This window comes from Bufo gargarizans, chromosome 3 (genome assembly GCF_014858855.1).
Source record: "Bufo gargarizans isolate SCDJY-AF-19 chromosome 3, ASM1485885v1, whole genome shotgun sequence".
Lineage (NCBI taxonomy): Eukaryota > Metazoa > Chordata > Amphibia > Anura > Bufonidae > Bufo > Bufo gargarizans.
This window is the reverse complement of record NC_058082.1, coordinates 291,502,520-291,521,659: the sequence shown is the minus strand read 5'-3', so window position 1 is coordinate 291,521,659 and position 19,140 is coordinate 291,502,520. Positions and strand designations below refer to the sequence as shown.

Below are 19,140 nucleotides of genomic sequence, written 5' to 3'. Positions count from 1 at the left end.
AAGTTACGTCTTGTTTTTTTTTTTCATTTAATGAAAGAGGTTGTTTCCCAAGAACCCGTTTCTCTATTCTCTTCTAGAACATATGGATGTTCTACAAAAAGCAAACCCCGACAATCTCCAATAGCTAATGCAGAGGGCTGAGTTCCCAACTGGGAGGTACCAGTTTGAATTACTGACATCTAATGCTACATTTGTACTACAGCTGAAGAAGAGGAAAATGTATGGTCAGCCACAAGTTCTCCACAAAGATTGCTAGCCAAATTTCAACAAAGGGTTGTCAGGATGTGACAACCCCTCGTGGATCACAAGTTATCTAAAAATGATTAAACATAGCAATGGGAATAGGACTACATTTTTCATCCAATACTTGCACAAGCAAATCATCTCATCATGTTTTCTAAGATCAAATTCGACAAAACATAAAAAACACATACAGTAGAGGATTCAAGTATAAACTGTAGTATGTATTATAAGAGGTTTGCTAGGAGTACAATATTAATGACCTATCCTCAGGGTAGATCATCAATATTAGATCGATAGGGGTCCAGCTCCTGGCACCGCCGCTGTTCAGCTGTTTGAAAGGGCCGCAGCGCTTGTATGAGTGCTGCAGCCTCCTCATAGCATACCAAGTACAGTGCCATACTTTGTACAGTGCATTCTGAAAATCTTCAGACCCTTTAATGTTTTTCACATTTATTTATGTTGCAGCCTTGGGCTAAATAAAAAAAAATCTATTGTGTCCCCATCATTCTGCACTCAATACTCTATAGTGAGAAAGTGAAAACAGAATGTTCTAAATCTTTGCTAATTTATTGAAAAGGAAAAACGAAAATCTTGCATTGACTTAAATAATTTACTTGGTACTTAGTTGAAGCACCTTTAGCAGCGATTACTGCCTCCAGTCTTCTTGGATATGATGCCGCAAGGTTTGCAGACCTGAATTTGGGGATTTTTTTGCCAATCCTCTATCTAGATACTCTCAAGCCGTCAGGTTGGATGGGAACCGTCAGTGGACGGCAATTTTCAGGTCTCTCTAGAGATGTTTAATTAGGTTCCAGTCAGGGCTCTGGCTGGACCACTGAAGGACATTCACACAGTTGTCCCTGAACCCCTCCTCTATTGTCTTGGCTATGTGCTTATGCTTATTGTCTTGTTGGAAGGTAAACCTTTGGCTCTGAGGGCCAGAAGACTCTAGATCAGGTTTTCATTAAGAATACCTCTGTACTTTGCTCCACTCAGCTTTCCCTCAACCCTGACCAGTCGCCTTATTCCAACTGCTGAAAAATACCCTCACAACATGATGCTGCCACCACAATGCTTCACTGTAGGGATGTAATTGGACAGGTGATCAGCAGTGCCTGGTTTCCTTCAATACATGATGCTTAGAACTGAAAAATTCAGTCTTGGTTTTATCAGACCAGAGAATCATGTTTCACACAGTCTGAGAGTCCTTTAGGTGCTATTTTTTATTTTTTTTGCAAATTCAAGGGTTTTATGTGTGCCTTACTGAAAGATAGGCCAAATCGCCCCCGATACAAGGCACTTACTAATGTATTGTGATTGTCCATATTTCCTCCCTTGCAGGCTGGATTCATGTTTTCGAGCATGTTTTACACTGCTCGTTTCCATGTTTACGACCACCCTAATCCAGCAGTGTCGGTCATGCTTGCATGCTATAGTAAAAAGCGTCTCTGGTGGCCGGGACCATGGGAGCACACGTAGGCTAGTTCTTTTTCCTATAGTGTGCAAGCACAGCCACCGCTGCTGGATTACAAGGTGGTTATAACCATGGAAAGAACCAGTGTATAATTTTCTGGAAAAAATGAATTAATGCAGCAAGGGAGGCAATATGGATAATCACAATACATTAGTAAGTGCCTTGTATTAACTTTCTCTACATAATAAATGCTATTTGCTGTGAGACAACCCCTTTAAGAATAACCCTATGTTTGGCTATAAACAACTATAATTCAGTATGTCACCTAAGGGTACTTTCACACTTGCGGCAGAGGATTCCGGCAGGCAGTTCCGTCGCTGGATCTGTCAAAACGTATGCAAACTGATGGCATTTGTCAGACGGCTCAGGATTGTCCATATTGCCTCCCGTGTTGGCTTCATTAATTTTTCCATCTCATTACACACTGCTTGTTTCCAGCAGCATTTTTTTTTCTTTGCTCGTTTCCAGGAGTTACGACCATCACTGCAGCACACATACGAGGTGGCCGGGATGGTAGATTCTGTGCATGCATGCCTACGGTCTGGCCACCAGAGAGACACTTTTTCCTATAGTGTGCAATCACGACCACCGCTGATGGATTGCAGGGTGGTCATAACCATGGAAACAAACAGTGTATAATGTGATGGAAAAATGAATCCAGCCAGCAAAGGTGGCAATATGGACAATCACAATACATTAGTAAGTGGCTTGTATTAACTTTCTCTACACGATAAATGCCATTTGCTGAAGTGAGACAACCCCTTTAGGGTCCATTCACACGTCCGTATGGGTTTTGCGGATTTGCAAAACACGGACACCGGCAATGTGCATTCCGCATTTTGTGGACCGCACATCGTCGGTACTCTCATAGAAAATGCCTTTTCTTGTCCGCAATTGCGGACACGAATAGGACATGTTCTACTTTTCTAAGCGCGGATCCGGAAGTTTGCGGACAGCACATTCCTGCTCCATTGAAAATGAATGGGTCCGCACCTGTTCCGCAAAATTGCCGAACGGATGCGGACCCATTTTGCGGACGTGTGAATGGACCCTAAATCTGATCAACCATGTTCATGATATTGTCCCTCGGCATACGCAAGTAGAGTCATTGGAAACATTTTCTCTGCTTATGTAACTGATCTGTGTCCACTTAGTTTTCCTTTCGTGTATTCAGTCCAGCAATCCACCTTCTGGGTAGAACATATTGTGCTTCCTTTTTATATTTGAGGACCATTTCTGGATGATTCAGAAAAAGGTCATTTCTTTCCTTCCTAGAAACTAATTTTTCCTAATCATCATTATTCGGATAAGCTGGACTCAGAGGGCTCTGCTTTTCAAAGGCTAATATTTAAAACAGATGTATGAAGAAAATAAAGAGCACTCAAAATAGCATTGAAGCAACACTTACTAGTGATTGTAAGATGGCATGGTTGGTGGCATTCATACAGGAATCAAGTGGAAATGAACATTCTCCCTCACAGTAAAATGCTGAGTACCCCTGTGGAGCGATTACCCAGTCCTATAGAAGTAAAGACATAAATGGATCAAAGATCCAGATCATTTACACAACGGATAGTTGACATTTTTTATTTGTGCATTACATAGCCATGAGAGAAGCTCAGAAATATGGAGCCAATAATATGAGCCATACAATTCACACAAAACTGTTGTTTTATAGTTTATTATTCTACTACAGAGTCTGAACTTTTGATTCCGCATATTGAAATTATTTTTTCAAAACTACACAATGATAAAATTACATTTTAGTTTATCTTATGAAAGAACTGCTACATCCTGTGTAATTTGTTAGCCATACTAATTATATCCTCCAAAAAAACACATTTCGCTGATGTTGGGAGGCAGAGGCGCACTGTGGTCTGTATGCCTTTTTTACATTGACTATAGGATTCCACTTTATTATGTCTATATGGGAATATTTTGTTTGCGTTTTAGCAATTTTTCTCCTAACGGTGCCTTTATTACATTTACTGACAGTCTGTGTATATCGCCATTATTATGGTATACTTATGGGTAGTCCGTGGATTCATCTGTAGTAGGGATGTTCTACAGTGGCGCCCTGCTTTTACTGTGTTCACTCCATTTTTTTAATATGTTTTTAGTATGTGTTGAGGTTACTAAATAAAGACTAGTGGGGTCATTTATCAAATTGGTGTAAAGTAGAACTGGCTTAGTTGCCCATAGCAACCAATCAGATTCCACTTTTCACTTTTGACAGCTCCTTTGGAAAATGAAAGGTGGAATCTGATTGGTTGCTATGGGCAACTAAGCCAGTTCTACATTACACCAGTTTGATAAAATATTTGGGGTATTGAGTATTTGTTTTTGGAGGATACATGTAAATTCATAGTGTGTCCTCATATACAGACGTGGACAAAATTGTTGGTACCCTTTGGTCAATGAAAGAAAAAGTCACAATGGTCACAGAAATAACTTTAATCTGACAAAAGTAATAATAAATTAAAATTCTATAAATGTTAACCAATGAAAGTCAGACATTGTTTTTCAACCATGCTTCAACAGAATTATGTAAAAAAATAAACTCATGAAACAGGCATGGACAAAAATGATGGTACCCCTAACTTAATATTTTGTTGCGCAACCTTTTGAGGCAATCACTGCAATCAAACGCTTCCTGTAACTGTCAATGAGACATCTGCACCTCTCAGCAGGTATTTTGGCCCACTCCTCATGAGCAAACTGCTCCAGTTGTGTCCGGTTTGAAGGGTGCCTTTTCCAGACTGCATGTTTCAGCTCCTTCCAAAGATGCTCAATAGGATTGAGGTCAGGGCTCATAGAAGGCCACTTTAGAATAGTCCAATTTTTTCCTCTTAGCCATTCTTGGGTGTTTTTAGCGGTGTGTTTTGGGTCATTGTCCTGTTGCAAGACCCATGACCTGCGACTGAGACCAAGCTTTCTGACACTGGCTAGTACATTTCTCTCTAGAATTCCTTGATAGTCTTGAGATTTCATTGTACCCTGCACAGATTCAAGACACCCTGTGCCAGACGCAGCAAAGCAGCCCCAGAACATAACAGAGCCTCCTCCATGTTTCACAGTAGGGACAGTGTTCTTTTCTTGATATGCTTCATTTTTTCGTCTGTGAACATACAGCTGATGTGCCTTGGCAAAAACTTCGATTTTTGTCTCATCTGTCCACAGGACATTCTCCCAGAAGCTTTGTGGCTTGTCAACATGTAGTTTGGCATATTCCAGTCTTGCTTTTTTATGATTCGTTTTCAACAATGGTGTCCTCCTTGGTCGTCTCCCATGTAGTCCACTTTGGCTCAAACAACGACGGATGGTGCGATCTGACACTGATGTTCCTTGAGCATGAAGTTCACCTTGAATCTCTTTAGAAGTCTTTCTAGGCTCTTTTGTTACCATTCGGATTATCCGTCTCTTAGATTTGTCATCAATTTTCCTCCTGCGGCCACGTCCAGGGAGGTTGGCTACAGTCCCATGGATCTTAAACTTATGAATAATATGTGCAACTGTACTCACAGGAACATCTAGTTGCTTGGAGATGGTCTTATAGCCTTTACCTTTAACATGCTTGTCTATAATTTTCTTTCTGATCTCTTGAGACAGCTCTTTCCTTTGCTTCCTCTGGTCCATGTCGAGTGTGGTACACACCATATCACCAAACAACACAGTGATTACCTGGAGCCATATATATAGGCCCAATGGCTGATTACAAGGTTGTAGACACCTGTGATGCTAATTAGTGGACACACCTTGAATTAACATGTCCCTTTGGTCACATTATGTTCTGTGTTTTCTAGGGGTACCATCATTTTTGTCCATGCCTGTTTCATGAGTTTATTTTTTTACATAATTCTGTTGAAGCATGGTTGAAAAACAATGTCTGACTTTCATTGGTTAACATTTATAGAATTTTAATTTATTATTACTTTTGTCAGATTAAAGTTATTTCTGTGACCATTGTGACTTTTTCTTTCATTGACCAAAGGGTACCAACAATTTTGTCCACGTCTGTACATGCAGTATCTAGTCTTTGGTGTCATAGGTTAAGCAATACTAATGAAGTATTCTCTTTTGCAGTAGTACATGTTCATATATATTAGACCTCATGCACACGGCCGTTGTGTTTAGCGAATCTGCAAAACACGGATGGCGTCCGTGTGCATTCCGCAATTTGCGGAACGGCATGGACAGCCTTTATTATAACTGCCTATTCTTGTCCGCAAAGCGCGGACAAGAATAGGACAGGTTATATTTTTTTTGCAAGGCCATGGAATTGAGCAACGGATGCGGACAGCACAGGGAGTGCTGTCTGCATCTTTTGCGGCCCCATTGAAGTGAATGGGTCCGCATCCGAGCCGCCAAAACTGCGGCTCGGATGCGGACCAAAACAACGTCCGTGTGCGTGTAGCCTTAGGAGAAAGTGGCATCTTTCTTTGCCTGCATTCTCTTTGTAAATGTTCAGAAACTTCTTCACTGGTAAAATGCATTTAGAACAGTAAATACCAGACAGTGAGAAAGGAGAGGGAGGCTGCAGCAGTATGTATCTGTAGTGTCTGTGTAAGGCCTCTTGCACACGACCATATGTAGTTTGAGGTCCGCAAAAATTGGATCCACAAAAAATACGTATGACATCCGTGTGCATTCCATATTTTGCATAATGGAACAGCTGGCCCTTCATAGAACAGAACTATCCTTGTCCGCAATGCGGACAATAATAGGACATGTTCTATTTTTTTGCGGAATGGAAATATAGACATACAGAAATGGAATGCATACGGAGTAACTTCCGTTTTTTTGCGGACCCATTGAAGTGAATGGTTCCGCATACGGGCTGCAAAAAAAAAAAAAAAAAAAAAAAACACGGAACGGACACGGAAAGAAAATACATTCGTGTGCAAGAGGCCTAAGGCTCATGCTGTGAGAGGGGAGGGAGGAGAAGGAGTTTTATTATGGTAGTCTCTACCACAGCTTGTGTGCGAGATTCATGCTGTAATGGCTGGGAGGAAGTGGGCATTATACTGCAGTCCTTCTCAGCTTGAGACCTGTGCTGTGAGAGAGGAGAAAGAGCTGCAAGGGAGGAGGCATCTGCTTGGTCAGATCATACAGCACAGTCTAAGGTTTCATGCACGTGTCCATGTCTATATTTCGGTTTGCAAACTATGGGTCTATAAAATACATAAACCTTCCGTGTTCTCACTCCCATCAATATAAAGGGCTATTCTCACCCGTAATACAGACAGGAACGGGGCATGTTCTATAATGTTTGGAACGTTCACACAGATCTGCAAAAAATATGTGTGCAAAGAATGTAGATAGCACACAGATGAAAATATAGTCATGTGCATGAGACCTTAAAGAGAAAATATGAATTTACAATAATGATGCAGAAGAAAGGAAAAGTACCAACAGTCTGCAGGTAAGACACATTTCTAGTGGCATCAGAACACCTACTACTGAAGGGATTAAGATATGGAGGAGTTATTTTTTACTAAAGTGCTATACAACAATAGACAAACGGTATTGGGAAAGGACATCAGATCTGTTAGAAAAAAAGACCATGAAGAGATAAGACCATAGGCAGTAACGGATACTTACCAGCCAACCTAAATCTCGAAAGCTGACATACAACTCATGCCTTTTGCACACTTGTCTGCCATCAGGAACATGTATATGATCTAAAAGGATATATGAAATTACTGATATATACCGTAATCATCTGAGAAGACACACATACATTTATTACATACCCATGCCGCATATATATATATCGATGTAGATAGTGGGTCTACAGTATCACTGTGTCTAAATAAATAGACATACACACACACACACACACACACACACACACACCATAGATGCCTATGACTTTGCCTGAGTTCCCAATTGTAATTGGAAATTAGAAACGTCTAGCAGTTTCCATGTTAAATGACAGTAACCCGCATAAAAACCTTTACCAGAAGTAGCATAAAAATACAACTATACAGCAAATAAACAAAACAACAACGCTGAAGAGATCAATGGGTATTATGCTGAAGTGCTCTTCATAAATACAATTTATATACTGAAAAATATTTACAGAGCCACACACATCCAAGGCTGAATGTAAAGATTTCTGTTTTTGATGGAAGGATTTTTGTATATTTATCTTGCCTTTGCTAGAGTTTTCAATGCACAACATTTATGCTGCTGGGGTTACAAAAACATACAAGGCTTTTTCTCAAACTATCTGAAAACCTTTTCCTACAACAGAAATGTTTACAGAAAATAACAATATAGAGGTTGAGTCAGGAGGGATTTCATCCTAATCACAAGCAGGAAATTATCTCCCGGACACCGATGGCTGGCAAGGCATCTTTTGTACCTCGGTCCTTTAAGAACAGTGCTAGACATAGATGAAGGCACATGTGCAAGAAGCATTGCTACCCAGCACATATATAGAGCATAGGGAGAGATTTATCATCTTCCTTGTGCGTGAAAAATGTGGTTAAAAAGTGATCATCATATATATCGGGTCTCTTAATTAATGGCACAAGTGCGACCATTTTTCAAGCCCATCTACTTTCAGAATTATTGTGAAGTAAGGGAATTATTAACACAGTTCTCCACATGCAACCCAACAGCTAGAAATGCTTTGATTGTGATGATGGTGGGCCCCTATGTAGCTGATCATACAGTATGTGTATATGGCCTAATCATAGCACATAATGGAAGAAAGAAGTATCAAAGAGATGTTACAATGTGGTGTATATCTGTACTCCCTGGTTAGCATATATAGACAGAAAAAAAATCTAAGCATGTCAGGTTATAAAGACACCATAAAGGGGTTTTGCACAATGAAGCATTCCTGTGTTTCTTAGAAAGTATAAGTGAATATTTGAAGTATACAATACACATTTTATACTTTAGTTATATCTATGTTAACTTTAAAGGGGTTGTCTCATCTCAGACATTGGTAGCATATAGCTAGACTATGCCACCAATATCAGATAGGTGTGACCCGCACCTATCTCCAGAATGGGCATCCCAAAGTAAGGCCTCATGCACACAACAATATTTTTTCCCGGTCCGCAAAACGGGGTTCCGTTGTTCCGTGTCCGTTTTTTCTTCCGTGTGTTCCGTGATCTGTTTCTGTTTCCGTGTGTCTTGAAAGTCAATGGGTCCGCAGAAAATCACGAAAAACGGAACAACGGACACAGAATGAAATAACGGTCGTGTGCATGAGGCCTAAAGGAGAGCACGCTGGCAAGCTCAGCCACTCTCCATTTACCACTCTGGAAGTTCTGAAAATAGCAGCAGTTCAGCTATTTCTGCCAGTCCTATAGCAGTGAATGAAGTGGTGCATGTGTGGTGCACTCTTCATTCACTGCTATGGGACTGCCGGAAATAGAGAAGCATGCTTGCTTATGCTTACTGTGCTCTCCTTCACTTTTGGGGGGCCCTATTCTGAAGATACAAGCGTATCCCAGAGGTGGTACCTGCACCCGACATTGGTGGAATATCCTAGCTATATGCCATTAATGTCTCAGATGGGTATACAGTCAGGTCCATAAATATTGGGGCATCGACACAATTCTAAATTTTTTTGGCTCTATACACCACCACAATGGATTTGAAATGAAACAAACAAGATGTGCTTTAACTGCACACTGTAGGTGTATGTGTATGTGTTGTCAAAGTCAACAATCAAGAGAAGACTTTACCAGTGTGAATACAGAGGGTTCACCACAAGATGTAAACCATTGGTGAGCCTCAAAAACAGGAAGGCCAGATTAGAGTTTGCCAAACGACATCTAAAAAAGCCTTCACAGTTCTGGAACAACATCCTATGGACAGATGAGACCAAGATCAACTTGTACCAGAGTGATGGGAAGAGAAGAGTATGGAGAAGGAAAGGAACTGCTCATGATCCTAAGCATACCACCTCATCAGTGAAGCATGGTGGTGGTAGTGTCATGGCGTGGGCATGTATGGCTGCTAATGGAACTGCTTCTCTTGTATTTATTGATGATGTGACAAAAGCAGCAGGATGAATTCTGAAGTGTTTCGGGCAATATTATCTGCTCATATTCAGCCAAATGCTTCAGAACTCATTGGACGGCGCTTCACAGTGCAGATGGACAATGACCCAAAGCATACTGCAAAAGCAACCAAAGAGTTTTTTAAGGGAAAGAAGTGGAATGTTATACAATGGCCAAGTCAATCACCTGACCTGAATCCGATTGAGCATGCATTTCACTTGCTGAAGACAAAACTGAAGGGAAAATTCCCCAAGAACAAGCAGGAACTGAAGACAGTTGCAGTCTGGTGATGACTATGCGTTCCAGACTTCAGGCTGTAATTGACTGCAAAGGATTTGCAACCAAGTATTAAAAAGTGAAAGTTTGATTTATGATTATTAGTCTGTCCCATTACTTTTGGTTCCTTAACAAGTTGGAGGCACAAATGCAAACTGTTGTAATTCCTACACCGTTCTCCTGATTTGGATGTAAATTCCCTCAAATTACAGCTGACAGTCTGCAGGTAAAGCACATCTTGTTTGTTTCATTTCAAATCCATTGTGGTGGTGTATAGGGCCAAAATGTTAGAATTGTGTCAATGTCCCAATATTTATGGACCTAACTGTAACCCTTTAAAAACATAACTTAGCTTTGAGAGGAAAGTATCACCTATATTTTTTTTATACATATTTTTTTTTCTAATGTGTTTTTTTAATTAGTAATTTTTAAAATTAAAGATAATTAGATTTTTTTATTCTTTTTTCTTTGTACATCATTATGGGGGCATCCATCTTGCCTGAACTGCTGTTAACAGCATTTAGAGATATGCATTTCAGCAGCCTCATGGACCATATACACAAAGGACAGGAGATGACTTTTTGCCTTTATGGTAGAGTTTTCCAGACAAGCCCTGTTACCTGTGCAATGGTCATTGTACAGGAACGGAGTAGATAAGCTGTGACCATCATCTACAGCATTGTGCATTGTGAATCCTGTGGAATTTTCTGTCATTGTAAGGCCTTTTTCACACTACCGTTTTTTTTTTCCGTTTTGCGTTCCGTATACGGTCTGTAAACTGAACCATTAATTTCAATGGTTCCGCAAAAAAAAACATAATGTACTCCGTATGCATTCCGTTTCAGTTTTTCCGTTCCGTTGAAAGATAGAACATGTCCTATTATTGCCCGAAAATCACGTTCTGTGGCTTCATTCATGTCAATGGCTCCGCAAAAAAAACAGAACACATACGGAAATGCATCTGTATGTCTTCCGTATCCGTTCCGTTTTTGCGGAACCATCTATTGAAAATGTTATGCCCAGCCCAATTTTTTCTATGTAATTACTGTATACAGTATATGCCATACGGAAAAATGGAACGGAAACAAAAAAAAACAGAACAACGGATTCGTGAAAAACGGACCGCAAAACACTGAAATAGCCGTAGGGTAGTGTGAAAAAGGCCTAATCCTGCCTGTGATGATAATTAGATAACTGCCGAAAAGTTATCTGTACACAACAGGTTAGATATTATATATTTTTTTTAAGTATTATATTTTTTATAAGTACAAATAGACACATGGAAAATCCTAACAAATAGGTACTGTTCTGATGAACGTAGAACCTCTCACCTTGAAAATGCAGTAGAATCTGCAGGCAGACCGCCGGATTTCACCCCTTTGATTATAATGGGATCCAGCTAGTTTCCGACATGAATGCCAGGTTTCGGCTGGACATAAACTGGTGCATGCCGGAAACCAGCTGGATTCCTGTCGGATCCCATTATAGTCAATGAGGTCCACTGGTGCATGGCCCTATCTGGCCATGCTGGATATGGTGAACTACAGCAGGCTGTTCCTCTTCCGGAACAGCCTGCACTATACTTTACCGCAGGTGCGAAACTAACCTAATGAGCTCAGAATGAGCAGATATTTTAATGAATAAATTACAAGTTATGCTGAATCTTTTCCCACAAAACTATATATCAATCTGCTCCGTCTGCTCTATGCATTTTCATGGTGTCAGATTTCCATTTAAGCACACAAAAAATATAAGACAAAATCATTTCTTCCATTCAAGTCTTACCAAATACGCTGGGTAATTTGTTGGGATGTGGAAGATCACTGTGTTTCTTCTGTTGCCTTTTTTTTAGTTGTTTAATTGCCCTTGTAGATCGGATTTGATTTTTACTTGCTCTAAAAAATGTAACCATGAATGGCTGTTTGGAACGAGGTGCTCGTCTTCCCAGGATGCCTGCCAAGCTTGGATCAATGCTCTGTCCTGTTACATTAACACACATGATATTATAGAAGGTTATATGTCGTGTCCTCTAACATTTGGAGAATTTGCCTAAAATGTTTTTGCTATTTTATAAAATGGGTTGCTAGCCATTTTGAGTCAAAAAAGTTTGTAACAATCTGTATGAGAGGAAATGGTTACTTGACGCTATTAAAGAGCTCTCAGTCAACAGCTTGTAATAAACTTTGGGCTATAGGAGCTATATTAATTCTGGTGAAATAGAGGATATTTATATCAACTGTGCCAAATGAAAAGCCAAGATGACATCAACCCATCTCTACATGTCTAATGAAAGGCAGCATGCAATTTCCACTTGAGTCATTCTTAGTGTGTAACCTCACCGTCATCATTCTCCACATAGAGGCGCAGCCCTGAATTATATTTTGAGTTAAGCAACCAGTGGTTACTAGCTGCTGTGACGTCAAACACCAACCACCCTTCATCCCCAGCCTGTATGCTCTCGTGGTCCAGCAAAGTTAACTCAGGTTGTCTATAAAAGAGAGAGAGATGGTATTACATGCATGTATTTTATATCATCAGCTAGACTTCAGACTAAGGGCTCATGTACATGAACGCATTTTTTTCAGTGTCCGTTCTGGTTTTTATGCGTCCCGTATGCGGAAGCATTCACTTCAATGGGCCCGCAAAAAAAACTAAATGACTCTGTGTGCGTTCAGTTTCCCTATGTCCGCATGGCCGTTCCGCAAAAAAGATAGAACATGTCCAATTCTTGTCCATTTTGCAGATAAGGATAGGCATTGTTACAATGGATCAACAAAAATGGATGCAATACGGATGTCACATGGACATCATCTGTATTTTTTGCGGATCCGTATTTTGCAAACCTCCAAATACATATGGTCGTGTGCATGAGCCCTAATACAAAGGTCCAGCTATCCACATACCGGTTTGCATGTTCCCGTAGGATCTCGTAAATGCTGATGTGAAGGGTCCTGTTAAACTGCCGTGAAAAACTGCGAGTTTTGAAAAGTCGAAACTCAGCTACTGTTACAGATTCTCCAGTCGGAATCTGAGTCATGTCAAATTTAAACTCTTTCCAGTATGGCTTCTGATGGAAGATATCTCTGTCATTTTCCACTGTAAACATAGAAAGTATACATTTTATTATTCAGTTGCTATCCTAATGTGATACAATCCGATAGATACAATGAAATTTACCAATTGTCTTGTATGTTTCACAAATTTGCAAATTGGGGGCAAATTTTAAAATGGTGCAAATGGAATAATACATTTGGCACAACTCACTTTCTATGTTAAGCACATAGGGGGACATTTACTAAGACTGGCATATTGCATGCCAGTCTCAACCTGTCCCCCGCTGGCAACAGATGCGCCACAATTATTCAGATGCATACCCCTCTTTATAATTGTGACACTTATGTGTAGGTCTGTGCACCAAAACGGAAATGTTAAGCAAGGGAGCTGGTCTAGATTTCCACAATAATCTACTTTATGCCAGTTTCCTGTGTAGATTATAACATATGTGATCGGTAGGCTGCCCCAGTCCTGCACTGCCCACCCCATTCCCCTCTATCTTCTTTTTGGAAAAGTGGCAATCAGGGCTCCAAACCTCCAAAAACTTTCTGAATTTTGTGCAAATATGGCATGCACCTTTCTTTGCAACTTTTTGGTACCAGTTTTCATGGACACCAATATTTTGACGAAAAATAAAGCATGTTTTTAATTTAGCCCTTAGCTATGCTTTATTTTAAAGACATTTGTCTAGACATTGTTGCATTTGGTATAAACTGTATAAAACCCTGACCCCAGTATTTCTTCATTATTATTTTAATTCCTTTGTACAATGCATTAAACTAAATGACCCTTTAGATGTTGCAGCCAAAGCCTTACATCACCCCATATGTAGCATGAGCCTACAAGAAATGTAAAAATATAAAATTAAACTACATATAATTGGAATCGTTATAACCGCAATGATCTGCTCTCAATGGTGGATTATAGTATGGGCGGTTTAAGGCGGCTGCCCAGGGCCTGAGACTCCTGGGGAGCCAATAACCACCCAAACTGACCACCATGTTAATAGCATACATATCAGCCACCAGTGCGGGGTCTGACCTTAAACTTTAACTGTGTCCTGTGCAGCAGATCATAATCTTCTCCACTGCTTTAGGCCTCTTTCACACTACCGTATGGCTATTTCAGTGTTTTGCGGTCCGTTTTTCACGGATCCGTTGTGTTTCCGTTTTGTTTTTCTGTATGGCATATACAGTATACAGTAATTACATAGAAAAAATTGGGCTTGGCATAACATTTTCAATAAATGGTTCCGCCAAAACGGAATGGATATGGAAGACATACGGATGCATTTCCGTATGTGTTCTGTTTTTTTGCGGACCCATTGACTTGAATGGAGCCACAGAACGTGATTTGCGGGCAATAATAGGACTTGTTCTATCTTTCAACGGAACGGAAATACGGAAACGGAATGCATACGGAGTACATTCCGTTTTTTTTGCGGAACCATTGAAATGAATGGTTCCGTATACGAAACTAAAAAAACGGCCCGCAAAACTGGGAAAAAAAACGGTAGTGTGAAAGAGGCCTTAGTCCTGTAGGCTTACCAGGCAGTAAAGGATCAATCATCTCATCTCATATCTATCTTATATCTGATTATCTGTCTATCTATATCAATGTTTGTGTCTGATGGATAGATGATAGATAGATGTGTATAAACAAAACCATATACAGTAGATATACATATTTTTTTATTCTAACAGATCTCAGATGGAAATTGCTAAAACAGATATAAACCGAGCATAACAGATGCTTAAAAACAGAAAAACAAAACGGTAATGTGAACCCGGCCTTACCTATCTAGGAATGCCTTGTATTGAGGGAAAAGGCATGAGTCTGAAAGTCTGCTAAGTGTGGTTGCAGAGGTGTGAGCTGAAAGCAAGCCCTCAACCATCTACGGGATGTTGATGGCAAAATTAAAAAAAGTTATGGTTTTCACTTTAATGTTTGATTTTGTAGTCTAAGGCTAAGTCTACACAACGACATTTGATGCGCGACAGATAGGGCACAACTACACTGCAACATTTGTAGCGCAACATTTTGTTGCACTAATGTCGCGCAACAATTTTTATAATGGTAATCTATGGTGTCGCACTGCAACATGCAACATGCTGCGACTGCGACAGTCACAGAAAAATCCATCATCTCGAATGCATCGCGGTCGCAGCATGTTGCATGTTTCAGTGCGACACCATAGACTGCCATTATAAAAATTGTCGCGCGACATTAGTTCAACAAAATGTTGCGCGACAAATGTCATCATGTAGACGTAGCCTTATACTACTGCCACTCCAGTAGTGGATCACAGTGCAATGTGGAAGAAGGTAGGGGACAATTGGCCTTAGGCAGTAGCTCTTCTATACAAATATATTATAAAACTAAGCACATAAGTTTGAACTAAAAAGGGAATGCTGGACATTATAAGGATAGAGCATCAATATCTAGAACCTGGATACCCCTATAAAGGGGTTTTCCAGGCTTTTCTGAAAATCCTGGAGCCTTCAGACCCTGTAGAGGAGAGATGGTTTCCTTTGTACTTACCCATCCATCCCACCCCCAAGCTGCAATCTATGCTTCACACCTCCGCTCAGGTCCCGACCAGATGTATTCAAAGTCTTCCGTTTCAGCTGCATTTACATTATGCAGCTAAACAGAAACACTTGGGAACACATCCAGGATTTTCAGAAAAAGCAGTTTACATTTGTTTGAGCTCTGAGTGGAGTGTGAGGCCCATTCTAACTGTGCTTTCCGGTCCTATGATTTCTGTGTACATCTCCGGCCTGTGGATTTTTTTCAAATATTGAATTCATTTTAAGACGTGCTGCAGAAATCAGGAAGAATGGAGTAAAAGTGTAGGTATGGCATACAATTTTTATTTTTCAGTGATTGACAGCATCATTTTTCTTCCTTCTAGAAAGAGAAACACTGCACAATGTATTAGTTGTTCATTTTTATCATTCATCGATCTGACCTCTTTATTGGAAACACTGGACATACAGGAATGCCAGGAAGTACATATAGTAGCGGTTCCTGAATACTGCTCTTGAATATCACACAGCGACTTGATCATGAATGTAAGGTGCACATATGGCATTTATTAAACTCTGGTACTTTCCATAGAAGAAAAGAGAATGGAGGAAATGAATCGTCAAGGTAATGGTATATGGCAATCAGAAGCAAAGCATTAGTGATTCTAAAGGTGTTTGTAGGTTACACACATTTTATATGGTTTCCTCTGCCATGTGAGTAGAAGGCCTCAAAAGACTACTTTCACAAACATTATTACATTGGTGGGCTTAATCTCAACTCCCATCCATTCATAGCTGAAGAATCTGGGGCCCCTCAATCAAGCCCTGGGTGGTTATGAAGACACGAGGTTGGACCTCAGCACTATTTAATAGGCCACAAGGATACTCCACAAAATAATTTCCAATAGAAATTATAAGAAGATTAAATTAAACTCTATAAAGGCAAATTTTTACGGGAATTTTTGTTGGTCAGATTACAGTAGGCAGTATAAAAAGCAGATCTTTCTAGTTGCTATATAAAAATCAGATTTGTTTTGTAAAGACCCCAACATATCGGCCTACTTTGCAGGCAATTATAGGGAATTAATCATACATTCATGCAGGGGCGTAGCTAACGGCTCATGGGCCCTGGTGCAAGAGTTCATCTTGGGCCCCCCTTCCCTCAGTGCTTTGTGTGTCTTCTTATGCAGCACAAGGGTCTTTGGGCCCCCTCAGGCTCCTGGGCCCGGTAGCGACTGCCACCTCTGCACCCCCTATAGCTACGCCCATGCATTCATGATACATTTTTCATGCAGCAATCACTTCCTCTGTATGGGGACGAGGGATCGCTACGGTGATCTTTCGTCTCCATAGAGAATCATCGTTTCTGGGAAGCATATCGCTGTTTAAATAGAATGATCTCCTGCCCAGAATTATGATTTTGGTGTCTGCATCAATGATGCTTTCACCCAATGAATGAGCGTTTGTGTACTCATCATGTGATTGGAGGCAGCTTTACAAAGTGCAGTTATCGGAAATGAGTGTTTCTAGGCAAGCTCTTTCCCAATAATTGCCCTGATCTAAGGCCTATCCTCAGGATAGGTCATCAATATTTTATTAGTGGTGAGCATCGCAGCCTCTTCCTACACCAGTGACATCACATTCATCAGTAACATGGCCTAGGTGCAGTTGAGTCTCATACAAGTGAAAGAGGTTGAGACGTAGTAAAAAGCAAAGCAACTATACAATGTACGGTACTGTGTTTGGTAAGCTGTGAGGAAGCTGCAGTGCTCACCTGAGCGATGCAGCCTATTCAAACAGCTGACTGGCTGGGGTGAAGGAAGTTGGCAATGACCTATCCCAAGGACAATCCTTTTAAGAGGTCCTAAAACATCTTCATTGATCCCATTGACTTATAATTTTGTTTGGTTTTTTACAGTAAGAAAAGTGCTGCAGAATTCAAAAAGTATACAACCAATTAAACTGAGACGAGAGCTAAGGTGACCAGGGCCTTGTGAATGGATGGATGTAATGGACAAAAGAGCACTAAATCTACACTGTTTAGGTCATTCCATGCAAGTCATATTTACCTTATTCCATTCTGTTCACTGCTTTGGTCTTATTAAACCCAACTACACATATTTATCAGAATTTTGTGATAAAAAAAAGTGTGTCTACTCTATCATAGTCTGTAGCATTGCAGAGAGATGGTTAAAGTGTGCTATAAAGGGGTCACCTCATTAAAGACACGGTCATGTATCACTCCTAACAGTGACAGTAATGCTAGTAAAGTTTCCTGCCACTTTGCTGTTGGCCATCTGCCACAGGACATGCTGTATATGCAATAGACCAGGGGTAGGCAACCTCTGGCACTCCAGCTGTGGTGAAACTACAACTCCCAGCATGCATACTTGCTCTGCTCTTCTAAGAACTTTCATAGAAATGAATGGAGCATGCTGGGAACTGTAGTTTCACAACAACTGGAGTGCCGAAGGCTGCTGATCCCTGCAATAGACACATACAAATACAGCACATTTTGGGGGGGAATTTATTATTTGCCGTTCTACAGTGGTGTCAGTTTTAATTCTGCCTTTGCTTTGTGAGGTTGCACGAAATTTATGAAATGTGTACAAAATTATATATTTGGCACAAGTGCAATATGGTATATGCCTATGTTTGTAAAAGAATACCAGGGGGTTGCCTGACATGGAGATGCAACTTTTTGAGACTTTTTAAAATGTTTCACATCACATCATGAATGAGATTTAAAGGCTATGTACACCTTTGGAGGCAATTTATTTTATGATTGCATGTTACAAATTTTTGGCCAAAAATAATTTTTTCAATTGGCCTTCATTAAAAAAATATTGAGCTTTTCTGTCACAAAGGGTTAACAGTTTTTCTAGCTGTGTGACTGGTCCTTTCACTTTCTCTTTGCGCCAGTCATCTAATAAACCTTATCTCTGAACTACTGAGAGACCATAAACACTTATTTAAGCCATATTTTTATCAGTAAGATAAGAACTGAGCTATAATAAGTGTTTATAATGTCAGAGAGCAGAGATAAGAAGTCTGTCTTCTCCTGGTCGGACGGTAAAGACAGAAAATCCAAAGGGTGCTTGTAGAGCTTGTCAACTCTGTACAGAAAAAAGGATGCCATATTTTTTATAAAGACCAAGTTAAAAAAATATTTTTAGCTGAAAATGAGTACAATGCAATAATAGAAAAAATTGCCCCCAAAAGGTGTACATAGCCTTTAACCCGTAGGATACCAGCGCTGTATATGTACGGCGCTGGGAACTGGGTCAGAAATCTCAGCCCCGTACAGCTTCTGCACCCATCCGATCAGCTTCAGGGGTCCGGCAGTCACTGCTAGCCGGACTTCTTCTGTATGCGCCGGCATCGGTGAAAACACAGATGCCGGCGCATTGATCACGACACGTGCGGTACCCTGACGGGTCCTCGTGTCCATCGGGTTCCATCGCTGCTGCAACGGGGATCCGATGGCTTGGACGGCAGTCCGATGCCTTCCTTAGGCATCGTGGCTGCCATCCGTGTCAGC

General features: G+C 40.5%; 1 protein-coding gene across 3 annotated transcripts in view; it reads right to left on the bottom strand.

Moving 5' to 3' along the window:
* LOC122932204 (bone morphogenetic protein 8A-like) overlaps window positions 1-19,140 on the bottom strand; it is a 76,917-nt gene that overhangs the window by 8,250 nt on the left and 49,527 nt on the right. For all 3 annotated transcript variants that reach the window (XM_044286484.1, XM_044286485.1, XM_044286486.1), the window contains 5 exons: window positions 12,921-13,113; window positions 12,357-12,505; window positions 11,803-11,997; window positions 7,319-7,398; window positions 3,126-3,236 (listed from right to left, as the gene is read on the bottom strand). In XM_044286484.1, coding sequence (XP_044142419.1) covers window positions 3,126-3,236; window positions 7,319-7,398; window positions 11,803-11,997; window positions 12,357-12,505; window positions 12,921-13,113 — 728 coding nt within the window. The remainder of the gene's footprint in view (window positions 1-3,125; window positions 3,237-7,318; window positions 7,399-11,802; window positions 11,998-12,356; window positions 12,506-12,920; window positions 13,114-19,140) is intronic.